The sequence below is a fragment of the Phoenix dactylifera genome, chromosome 2 (assembly GCF_009389715.1).
Source record: "Phoenix dactylifera cultivar Barhee BC4 chromosome 2, palm_55x_up_171113_PBpolish2nd_filt_p, whole genome shotgun sequence".
Lineage (NCBI taxonomy): Eukaryota > Viridiplantae > Streptophyta > Magnoliopsida > Arecales > Arecaceae > Phoenix > Phoenix dactylifera.
The window spans coordinates 21,043,292-21,054,927 of record NC_052393.1 but is presented as its reverse complement, the minus strand read 5'-3'; the positions used below and the strand labels follow the sequence as shown (position 1 = coordinate 21,054,927).

Below are 11,636 nucleotides of genomic sequence, written 5' to 3'. Positions count from 1 at the left end.
GCCAAGTCTTAAGGCTACTTGTTTTTCCCTAATTATTCTTTTCTTTCCTTTTTTTTTCTTTCTCTGGATTGAAATGTTTTAAGGTACATGGACATATGTGAATGGGGGCTTATCCCAGTGGTCGCACCCGTATCCTTTTAATAGAGAAATTTCTACTGATAAATAATATTTAGCAGGTTATCAGTTTGGATCTGACCATACCCAAAGGAGCCAGGTATGGTTTTTAGGGTTCGAACTAGCTCATATATTAACATGCAGCCAGGTCAGGTGATCAAATTATTGATTACCACTTAACAGCCCTAGGCGATGTTTGAGCAGACAAATTAGAAGAAGTGATAATCTCATGTTTAAGAAAATATAAATCTTATTAACCCTCTACATGTATCAACTGCTTCTAAAATTCTCAGTATATTCAGGAATGCAAAGTTTAGTCAACTAATATTACAATATTTCACGTAAGTTTGATTCCAGGGCAACGTTCCAAGGCTTCACTTATTCCCCTACGTGGAAATAAAATTTGAAAAAGATAGAATGGATAATGTAAAGCGACAGCTTATATACCTTGATTACCTTAATGGCATTTCAGTAATCAGTATAGGACCATCCAAGAAATGTTTGGAGGGGGGATATTAGACTTTCTATAGTTTCGATCTTACTTTCTCGATAAGCACCCTTCTTAGAATTTTTCCAGAAGCAGATTTTGGCACGCTGTTCACAAAAGTAACTCTTCTCAATCTCTTGAAAGGTGCAACCTGTTGACATACAAACAAAAGCTAAAAGGACTTAACAAAGTAGATGATCAGGCACAACCTCACTAAAGATAGTAGCATACAAGCATTATCCAGCTAACGGGAGGTAGATGACATTTTAACCTTGTCCAAGAGCAAACCTTTTGATTTGTGGCCTACCAAAATTTATTGCCTTCTGTTTTGGCCCATATTTAGAGAACCAAACACCAATTTTTCAGCCTAAGGCCGCATGAAACATTGCTTGACACAAAATTTTAGGTGTTGCTAACAACAATGTGCTCATTTCCTTTCATCACAAATAATTACTTTGACTGTTGGTGGTGGGTGACAGATGATCTATGTTGTCAAATTTACTCTGGCAATGAGAGTATCCAACCGAACGAATTCCAAAAACTGTAGAAAAAAAATGGTACATGCATCTATACCAGGCTTTGTCTGCATGAGAAGTCCTTAAAAATTTTAGCAAGTGTGTGGTGCATAAGTATATCAATTTTGTTAGTTACTAATTAGGGAGCCCTATATTATTCAAAAAATGGACGGAAGGAAGAAAACAAAAGCAAGCTAATATTACAAATAGATCAATTTGTTAATAACTAGGGATCCCTACATCATTCAAAAAAATGCATGGAAGAAGAAAAGATATTTGATGTAGTAAAGCTTACTAACGCAAATTAAAAAAGTTCTTCGTGTTTGAGGACTCCTCTATTGGAAATGTTGCAGAGAACTGAATTTAATTTGCTGCATGAACTAGCTCCCAGTCCAGGAACATGTTGGATCCTTGACTTTCATATCTAGTTTGTCTCAGTCAATAGATTCCACACCATGCATACCGGGCTTTACTAGATAATGGTGGTTATGAAGCAAGCAGGAAGATAAAGCAGGCAAACAATCATATTATAAGATGATTGTCTTCTTAAAAAAAAGAAAAAAAGAAACAGAAATCAGTTGGCATGCAATCTTCAGAACTTGAACCTCCGGTAACCTGTCCCCGGTATAATGTCCGGGGTGCCAACCAGTGGAGCACAATGATAGTTTATAGAGGGGAAAACAAAAATTCTAAGATTTCTCGACAACTAAACTAAAATTGTGAATGATGCAGTCATCTACTTAAAACATACAGGAATTTGCGAAAGAAATCTTAGTCTTTAAATGTACCTGCTCTGCAATAAATTTCTGGACATCCTCTTCAGTCAGTGAACTGTTAGGAGACCGAACCACGAAAGCAATAGGAACCTCACCAGCTTCAGCATTGGGAAATCTATGAGGTAAACATAGTCCCATATGTCAGATTATCCATGGATTGCACTTTGGAAATGTATAGGGTCGATCATAAGCTAACTGACAACTGTTGACTTCCACAATATCTAAGACTGAATGAGTGCATAAACTTACGGGATGACAGCTGCATCAAGTATCTCAGAATGAGAAAGAAGCAACCCTTCAAGCTCAGCAGGTGCAACCTAGAAAAGAAACAGAAATTAGAGATTATGGCACAGAGTCCACCTTAAGTGGAACAAATAAAGGTAAAATATCACATATTCTATGAAAGAGAAAAAATGGTTATGGAAATGCTATATATAAATGCAGTTTTACTGAATATAATGCATTTATTTCAGGCCAAACATATAATATACAATAACAATGATATAAGACTATAACTACTATAAATTGGTTGAAGTTAGAAATTCATAGATACCGGCACTTGCCAGAAATATGACTTAGCAATTATGCTGAGAATCCAAAATGTCCAAATTGCGCCTTCTTATTTCAGCAGCAGTATCTGTTCTAACTTTCAACAGGTTTGAAGTATATTACTTCTTTTGTTTTCAGTAGCATTATCAAATGATTTTAGCTTGTTGTTCATAGCAATTCTCTGCACACTTAATTTTGTTATGAGGTCAATGATCTCACAAAATCATCTTGATGCAAAAAAATAAAAAAAAAAATCAGAGATCAATCATTTAGAGGTTACCTGAAGTCCTTTGTATTTAATGAGCTCTTTTATTCGATCAACGACATATACTTGTCCTTTTTCGTCAATATACCCAATATCACCTGTATGTAACCACCCTTGCTCATCCAAAGTCAATTTAGTGGCTTGTGGATTGTTCAAATAACCTGAATTATTTTAAAATTTAGTATATAAAAGCTCAAGCAAAGTATTACAAATAGATAAAACAAATATAGATACACACAAGCTCACCCACAACACTACACATATTCAAGCGTACATATATAAATAAATATGTCTATATAATTAGGTTTGTCATACCGGTCGGTACTAGTGCATACCGAGCATACTATACCATACCAATACTGAACCGGTACATGGTACAGAGAGCATGCCGACACTCAATACACCAAATCGGTCTCCATACAAAGCGTACCGTTACTGTAATATAATGTACTAGTATGGGGTCTGGTAAGATGGCAAACTTTACTATATATGGATTTAGATATGCATTTAGGCGCATATATTGTTTGTATGTTTTGTATACTAAAAGCAACATATTATCCTACACCACGGTAAGTGAATACTAACTTATATATTACATCCTTAAAGAGAATCAGGCATGCATCGATGTTATTCCTTCCATTTATACATTAATTTGTATTTAATAATTTACAAGGAGAAACTGATGGGAGAAAAAAGAGACATCGAGAATATCGTAGAAGCGATCATTATATTATGATATTTGCGAAGTGCTGGTTACTTGAAATAGTTAATGAAACATAGATCATGGCTTTCCATCTTTTCCATGTAATTTACATTCTCCTTATTGTTTTATATCTACAGTTTATAATGGTAAACTAACTAGGATCTGAAATCAAGGTGCATACATGGAGAACAGTTTTTGCATAATCTCCTGATAAGGGTATTCTAGAGTTTTATAATGCACGTTAGTAAAATTATTACTTGCCCCCAAAAGCTATACATATCAATATTAGCATTTTGCATTTGCAAGTTAGCATAACTTATTTTGTTATTAAGGGTGAGTTTGGTTTGTGACCGGAATCGAAATCTGAATGGGAATCAAAATGGCCATATTCCCTGATGCATTTGGTTCGTAACTGAAATCAGAATCGGAATTGGCATGGGACTTGAATGCTAAGGAAGAGTCAGGATTGGCTTCTGGGGGATTGGGGCATTCCCATTCCCCGCTTGAATTTGAATTGGAATGGGACTCCTTTGAACCAAACGGTTGGAATGGGAGTCACTTATTCCCGTTCACATTCCAAGCCTAACTCCTCCCAACTAAACATGCCCTAAATGTGGCGAATGGAGCCACATTGCCTACATTGGACTTTTGGCTGTGCGCATCAGCAGTCCTTTGTATCTTAGCATCAGCTGATGTATGGTCCGTGGGGCGAATCAAGTCATTAGCAAGAGATGTATCATCAGGATGCACTAAATATTTTGGAAACTAACAAATAACAATCAAAATGGAAATAGAGATTACGTTATAGAAATAACATAAAAATTCAAGAAAATTGTCAAAAAATAGAAACAAATAATAATATTCTTTGATCATATTTCACTGTCGTTACAGCCTAACTGTTATTGTTTAGCTACTTTATCAAAAGAAAAGGTCATGCTTTGTATATATTATTATGAACATTTCAACATGAGATAAAATTACAGGCTTCAAATACTTACCCAATTTATTGAAAGTAGTTTATCTCAATTACATGAACAATGTAGACTAATATAAAACGGCAAGCCCATGCTACTGGTGGCCAAGCATAGACAAGCAATGCAGACATGACATGAGCTACTAATAGAAACCAAGCACTGCTGCAGAAGATAGTCAATTATCAAAGCAGGCATCTCATGACTGAAAAAAAGTCTCAGAGAATCATAGCATACGAGGTGAAAGCACATGCAGAAGCAGGAGATTGTCTAGAAGCTACAAGAATTTGCATCACAAAATGCACATCTAAATGGGACTGGAACCCATGGAAAAGCCATCAACAACAAAAATTGGCACAGCAATAGATGACTTGAAGGAAGATATTGGATGAGAGGACAAGTAAAGGAGCTCGATAGACCAAAAAACTTATCATGACAAAACAAAAAGAATCCAATGAAATGTCAAGGGAATGGTCCAGAGAAAAACAAAGCAAGAATATTTTAGAACGCAATTTGGAAAATTCAATCCACATATTGGATCATATTCGCGATGGTATAAACAACAAGATGAATTCAAAGCATGAAATATAAAGAAGAAAGAAACTGCAAACTTAGGACCAGGAGTGGCTTGCCCCAAAAGGATAAGACAAGACAAGCTAAGGAAACAAGCCATCAAAGAAATAAAAAAATTAAATCCTGAAAAAGTGGTGAGAGACCAAACTGCATGTTGATGATCATAAAGAAAGACTTTCAGATGCTATTCACTAGTTGATATACAAAACCCTGACTAATGGACGTGGTTTGTCTTTTGGAAGCAATTGTTAAGTGATGATCAAAACTATGGACAAACCAAAATCATCCCTGATTCCAGTAGAATTTTCTATAATCAGATGATGACAGCTCACTGGATTCTGGAGATTGTTCGAGAAAAAGAATATGTCATATTGAACAGAACCCAAGATGGAGATCTCCCACATATAACTCTGAATTATATGCCTTAAGCTTTAGTGAAGGGGCCTAAGATAGTTTCTAATATTTAACACATGAAACTTGGGGGGGAAGTTTCAAGTGCAAGCGCTATTTGCCAACTAAAGCTAACAAATCCTATTACAACGACCTGTGCCTGTTCTATGGCAAGGGCACACTAGGGTTGAATTTGTATGTGAACTCATAAACAATCGATGCACAGACTCGTGCAAAGAATGAAAAGAATACATTAGATGATGGCATGTCAGACTTAGAAATGTAGCATAAAAGGCATAGCATTTATACAACAATTAATTTCAGGAAGGCGCGGCAATTTTTGCTACTTTCATTAGAGTACTTTAATTTGATTACTTTGATTGGTTAGCATACATAATTGCAAACATAATAGTAAGCATCTGATCAAAGCAGCTGAACAAAGTTTTACCTTGCATTATGTTTGGTCCCCAGAAACAGAGCTCCCCTAGTTGATTAGGTGGAAGAGACTTCAGTTTGTCTACGCTTACAACTTTACCTTCGACTCCTGGGACAAGCATTCCTGTTGAACCAAACTGGCGAGCCTCTGCCTTAAGAGGAAACTCCCGTGATATGATTCCACAAGTCTCTGTCATACCATATCCCTGATTTTAGAGAGAAAAGAATAGGTTAAATCAGAATTCAGTTTTTTCCTTGTTTCACTGTGATCTCCTTGTTGATGCAAAAGGTGATTCAACAAGAAGTGCAAGATAGAAAATAATATAAACCAAGGAAAGTATCATATACTGTATTCATGGCAGCCAAGGGCCAATGCATTATGCATATTGTAGCATATATGTCAACATGTCACATATTGGAACTAAAGGAAATGCTCGTTATCAAAAGATTTATGACTGGGACACCAAACAAACTACATTATTCATTTGAAAAAAAGATAATACACCACTACCACAACACCCTCTTTCACTGCATGCGACCCCATACTAAGTGGCTTGAGCATGGACCATGAGCCAGGGAAAGGATTTTATAGCCGGTATCATGGAGAGTGTGCATCTAAAGTATTACTTCATTGACTCAGACCTATGTTAACTGCATCATACTAGTGTACAGAAATGATTAGAACATATTAATCTAGTTTTCAAAATCAAGAAAACCTAGCATCGTAAAAATCATCCTAAATATCTATCTTGTGTTGTTACAAATGTGCTTTGAATAAAATTTGTAATTTACCATGCAAGCTATTGTTGCACAACTATATCTACAGAGTAACAACACAAATTGGCTCAAGATGCATAAGAAAAGCCGTCAGACATACAGCTCAAACATGTGTCCAAAAAGATTTTGCTTATTTTATGGAATCCAGGGACTAATAAGGGAGGACAATATTTCATGCTGGGCATTTACATACAGGTACCTTTTGTTTGGAGGATCAATGAAGGGAAAGTATTGTATAAAATAATTGTTTGAAATAGTATTACTTTTCTATTATGCATTAATATGATGTATGGTTACTTGCACATCAATGCAAAGTGTGTTACTTTTTGTTGATACTTCTATGATGTTGCATTTCTTTGACCTCAATGACACAATAATAATTTTCCAAATCTGAAGAAAAGAACCGGACTTAGTGGTATGGAGATGGGTTCTTTAGGTTCCTTCCCTGTGACAATTGCTTACAAGCTGCTTAGCCATAGAGGTGTGCTGGATTTGTTCGTTATGCACATATAGTATTGTCCAGTGCCTCTTCAAATCAGAGATTTTGTCCAGCTTTAATGCTCTGAAAATCCTAGGAAGAGGCCTCACTCCCCAGTTTGTCTTCTCTGTCAATCTCAGGACAAACTGATCAATCACCTCTTTTTGACTAGTAAATTTTCCTAAGAAGTGTGGCCGACTTTCGGGTCCTTGATTGGTAATAAGTAACTTCCTTGAAGAGTTCGCATGGTATTGGAAGAATTGGAGAAAGGTGCCAGTGAAGGAGTTTAGATTTGGATGGGACGATGTCACTCTAATTGTTTCTCAGCGCATCTGGATGGAGAGGAATGCAAGAGTCGGCAGAGGAGCATCAAGAACTAGATCAGAAGTCTGTGATAGTGTTTCTTTTCTCTTCAGAGATTGTACAAGATTGTGTTCTGGTATAAGATGAGACTTACCTATCTGCTCCTTTCTTAGCTATCTTAATCCTTGCGTTGTAATCATTGTTCCATTGGTTAGCCATGGCTAACTGTTGTACTTGTTTCTGATTTCAAGAAAAAAATGAATTTGTCCTTTGGCCTAATTCTTTCTCTCTCTCAAAATATATATATAAAAGAGAGAGAGAGAGAGAGAGACGAAGATACCCAAACAGCAGCACTGAGTAAGACTAAAGGAATTGTAGGTTCTATGTTGTTCCGAGTGAACAAAGTGGAATTGGTAACCAGAGAAGCAGTAGTAGTGGTAGCATGGTTCAGAAATAGTTTGATCACCAACACCATCATTTGTGTTCCTTGCTTCTGAGTTCCCATATATAAACTACCACAGATTTAACTTTTCAAGTTTCAACCCAACCCTAGCAGAAAACATGTCAGCGTTCCAATTCATTTCAAATGAATTTCAATTGAAACAAGTTCTGTTTATAAAATATTAAATTTAAATAATAAATATGACCAAAATCTGAATTCTAGGCAAAACAATAATGCATAGAACAGGAAACAAATGTTATGTCAGTATCAGCGTGTATATTTTATATATTACAACTCCCTAGCACACTTTAAATTGGTAACTTTCAGATTTTGCGAAGTAACAGATGTATAAACATATAACTCCATGTGGATATTAAGAACAAAAATAAATAAATAAATAAAAACAAAGCCACATGTAAAGTTCCAGCAGTTCATCCAACACAGCTAAAACAGGCAACTAAGTAGTTTTGGTCCAATTTGTCTCCGGAGGTTAAACTTCCAAAATTATATGGGTGAAATATTTCATTTCAAAAGATTTTTCAGGCAATCAAGTAACCACATAACTCTGTCTGCGTGAGATAAGATCCTTCTGAAACTCGTTTTTAACATCTCCATGCAGAACACCTAGTGCTTTACTGTTGTGATGCCTTTTCCAGCTATCTATTACAATAGTCTCACCATCTCTGACAAATAATATGTGAAGGATGGGGAGCAATAGGTTTCTACACTGTGGCAGTAATTTTTCTGTTATTTCTTCAGATCTTGATTCTTGCACCATCTTGGTACAAATTACTTTGTCTTACATTTTATTGGCTTATAAAGATATCTTAAATAGTTTTCAAAAAATTGCCAACGGTTTTAAAGTTCATTAATTTTTAAAATGTTATTTGTGGATAGCAATTAATTTTAAAAGTATTATCTTAGTGACAGTAAAAAAAGAGATAGGAGTAGAGGAGCAGGACTCCTGCTTCAATCTCGTATAACAAATCAATTTGGTCTCCACCGTGATTATACGGCTTCTCCAGTAAGTGTGCAACGGGCATTATGGATTATTTTTCCACTTAAAGAAAATTAATCTGCAATTTATGGACGCTAAAGCTGATCCGTTTTGAAATTGGCATTTTTCAGTATATAGTCTTTTTAGCCACTGGTCTATTCTACTGTCATGCGTTTTCATTAAGGACAAATATTTACTCTCTCTTTTTCGATCAATCGATCTCTCTGTAAAGATATGCCAGAAACCATCAACCTATTAATGAAGTAAATGGAATATCATTGCTGCAAAAACACCATAGAACTATAAAAGGATCCGCGCAAAAGAGAAGAAATGAAGATCATGGATGAAAGAAAGAAAGAAACAAAATCAAAAGACTTTAGAGAGTAGAGAATATTTAGCTCTAGTGTGTTTTATAGAAGGTCTAGATTAGCTTCACATGAGGAACACTTTCGACAAAATTATGCCACACTTTGATTCTTGCCAAACATATTAATGATACCTTCGGTCTTCGTAATAAACATCAACCTTAGAACAACTCAACAAATAGCTATTAATATCCAACTATAGAAGATGAATTTGTAGAACTGAATAAGAGGATGTTATAAGCTATCAAACCAAACAATTAATACATCTCAATGTTCAAGTACTCAGACACAGATGATGCCCAGCTACTGAGCCAGCAGAGTCCATGTCAAGAACATTTAGTGTGAGAACAATGAATAACAGTAGAGCTACAACCGTAATCCAACATAGTTATCACTACATATAAACATTAATCTAGTTTCACAGTAGAGAAATATTAATCCAGAAGGACCAACAAATCAATCAAGAATTACGTTACCTGTATAACTTCTCTATCAGGAAAATTTTTGGAGACCTCCGTCATCACATCCTTCCCCAGAGGAGCAGCACCCGAACAAATAAACCTCAACGAGCTAAGATCAAACTTCCCCATCTTCCCCTGCTTCGCCAGCGCGATCATAACCGGCGGCACGCAGAACAAATGGCTCACCCTGTACTTCTCGATGGACCTCAGCACCATCTCAAAATCGAACTTCCCCATGGACACCACAGTGTTCCCTCGCGTCAGCTGGGCGTAGGTGATCACCGAGAGCCCGAAAATATGAAACATCGGTAGGAAGCAGAGGAATGTGGCTGGCGGCTCGCCATTCTGCTCCTGGTCGGCGGTCACCATGAGAGCAGTGCAGATGAAGTTCCTGTGTGTCAGGATGACCCCCTTGCTCGCGCCGCTGGTGCCGGAAGAGTAAAGGAGCGCCGCGACATCCGTCTGCCGGACCGGAGGCGGTGTGAAGTCTGGATTCGTGTGCCCGGCGATCAGTTCGGAGAAGTAGGTGATGGGGAGGTGGGTGGAGGGGGATAATGGCGAGTCTTTGGGGCCGAGGATGACGGCGGGGAGGCCGAGGGGGGCGACCTTGTGCCAGAGCTCAGGGACGGTGATGACTAGCTTGGGATTGGAGTCCTTGGCCTGCTTGGAGAGCTCGGCGACGGTGTAGAGGGGGTTGACGGTGGTGGCGATGGCGCCGAGGGAGAGGACGGCGAGGAAGCAGACAGGGAAGTGGAGGGAGTTGGGGGAGAAGATGAGGACGACGTCTCCCTTGGATATGCCGAGGGAGGCGAGGCCGACGGCGGTGGAGGAGACGGCGGAGCGGAGCTGGAGGAAGGTGAGGGAGCGGCCGGAGTCGGCGTCGGCGAGGGCGAGGCGATCGGGGAATGCGGCGGTGCGGCGGAAGAGGAAGGGGACCATGGAAAGGTCCGGGTCGGAGGGGAAGGCGATGGGGGGCCGGAGGGACCGGTGGACGCCGTCGGGCCCGTAGCTGGAAGTCGTCGCCATTGGAGGAAGAGGAGAGAGAACGAGAAGCCAAGAATAATAGTTTACCAAAAAAACTCTCTGGTGACACGTGGGTGCGAAAGAGTTGGTTTTCAAGTTGGGGGGGTTTTTACTTGACAACCGTAGTCCGGATGATGATCATTTTAGAAACTTTTATGGATCCTGATCCGGAACTTTCCAGGCTCGTGGGAGCCACAAATTGGGAAACTTTTCGGCTGCGGATGACTGTATTTGATTGGCATATGGGAACGGCGATCTGCCGTCCGATTTTCTAGCGAATGCATCTTACCCGTAGATAGATTACGACAGGTTGTTGGGAGGGGGTTAAAATTTATAAACAGCTAGTGTATCCCACGATTTTGAAATAGTCGCTTCATCTAGAAGGGAAACAGTTTAATAAAAAGAAGCAAATATTTAGGTTCTACGTCGTCGTCAAGGCCAGAGACGTGGTTGGTGACAAAAAAAAAAAAAAAAGGGTTGGTGCAGATGATAGATCGAAAAAGTTCAACGTCGAACAAAGAGATAGAGCTACAGAAACAAAAAAAAAAAAATTTGGTTGAGGAGGATGGATAGATTGGCATAGGATTGAGAAATGGCTGTAGAGATTTGGAAAACTGGTGTAGTTTAAAAAAAGGACTATGGGGCTGAAGAAAAGATTGGGCGAAAGATGAGGGGTTAAAAAAAAAAAGATGAAAATCTAATTTTATAAAAATCTAGAAGTTCAAAATTTTCACTTTCACTTTTTTTTAAAAAATTATGGAAGTACTTTAGAAGAATAGAAATAAAAACAAAGTAACCAAACAAATTTTCTATATAAAAAAATACCAATTAGGCCCTTAATTTTAATTATGATAAAAAATATATATATAATGAAAATGAAAGAAATACAACCCACGCGTGCATGCAATTCAGAGGCAACACTTAGATACTAAACATCTATTTGGATCTCATTTATTTTCTATTTTTTAAAAATAAAATTATTAAAAATAAAAATATATTCAATAATATTTTT

General features: G+C 37.7%; 1 protein-coding gene across 1 annotated transcript; it reads right to left on the bottom strand.

Moving 5' to 3' along the window:
- Positions 1-382: 382 nt before the first annotated feature.
- On the bottom strand, positions 383-10,715 carry LOC103720770 (4-coumarate--CoA ligase-like 1). Its single transcript, XM_008810645.4, has 6 exons — positions 9,617-10,715; positions 5,792-5,984; positions 2,722-2,867; positions 2,142-2,209; positions 1,905-2,007; positions 383-752 (listed from the first exon to the last, which is right to left on the bottom strand). Exons 1-6 carry the CDS (start codon positions 10,625-10,627, stop codon positions 639-641), a joined length of 1,635 nt encoding a protein of 544 aa, XP_008808867.2. The 5' UTR covers positions 10,628-10,715; the 3' UTR covers positions 383-638.
- Between the last annotated feature and the right edge of the window lie 921 nt (positions 10,716-11,636).

Coding starts and splice junctions, on each gene's coding strand:
- LOC103720770 (XM_008810645.4), bottom strand. CDS start 10,627: ATGGCGACGACTTCCAGCTACGGGCCCGACGGCGTCCACCGGTCCCTC. Junction 5,985..9,616: donor CTGATAGAGAAGTTATACAG/GTAACGTAATTC, acceptor CTCTAAAATCAG/GGATATGGTATGACAGAGAC. Junction 753..1,904: donor AGAAATTTATTGCAGAGCAG/GTACATTTAAAG, acceptor GTATGTCAACAG/GTTGCACCTTTCAAGAGATT.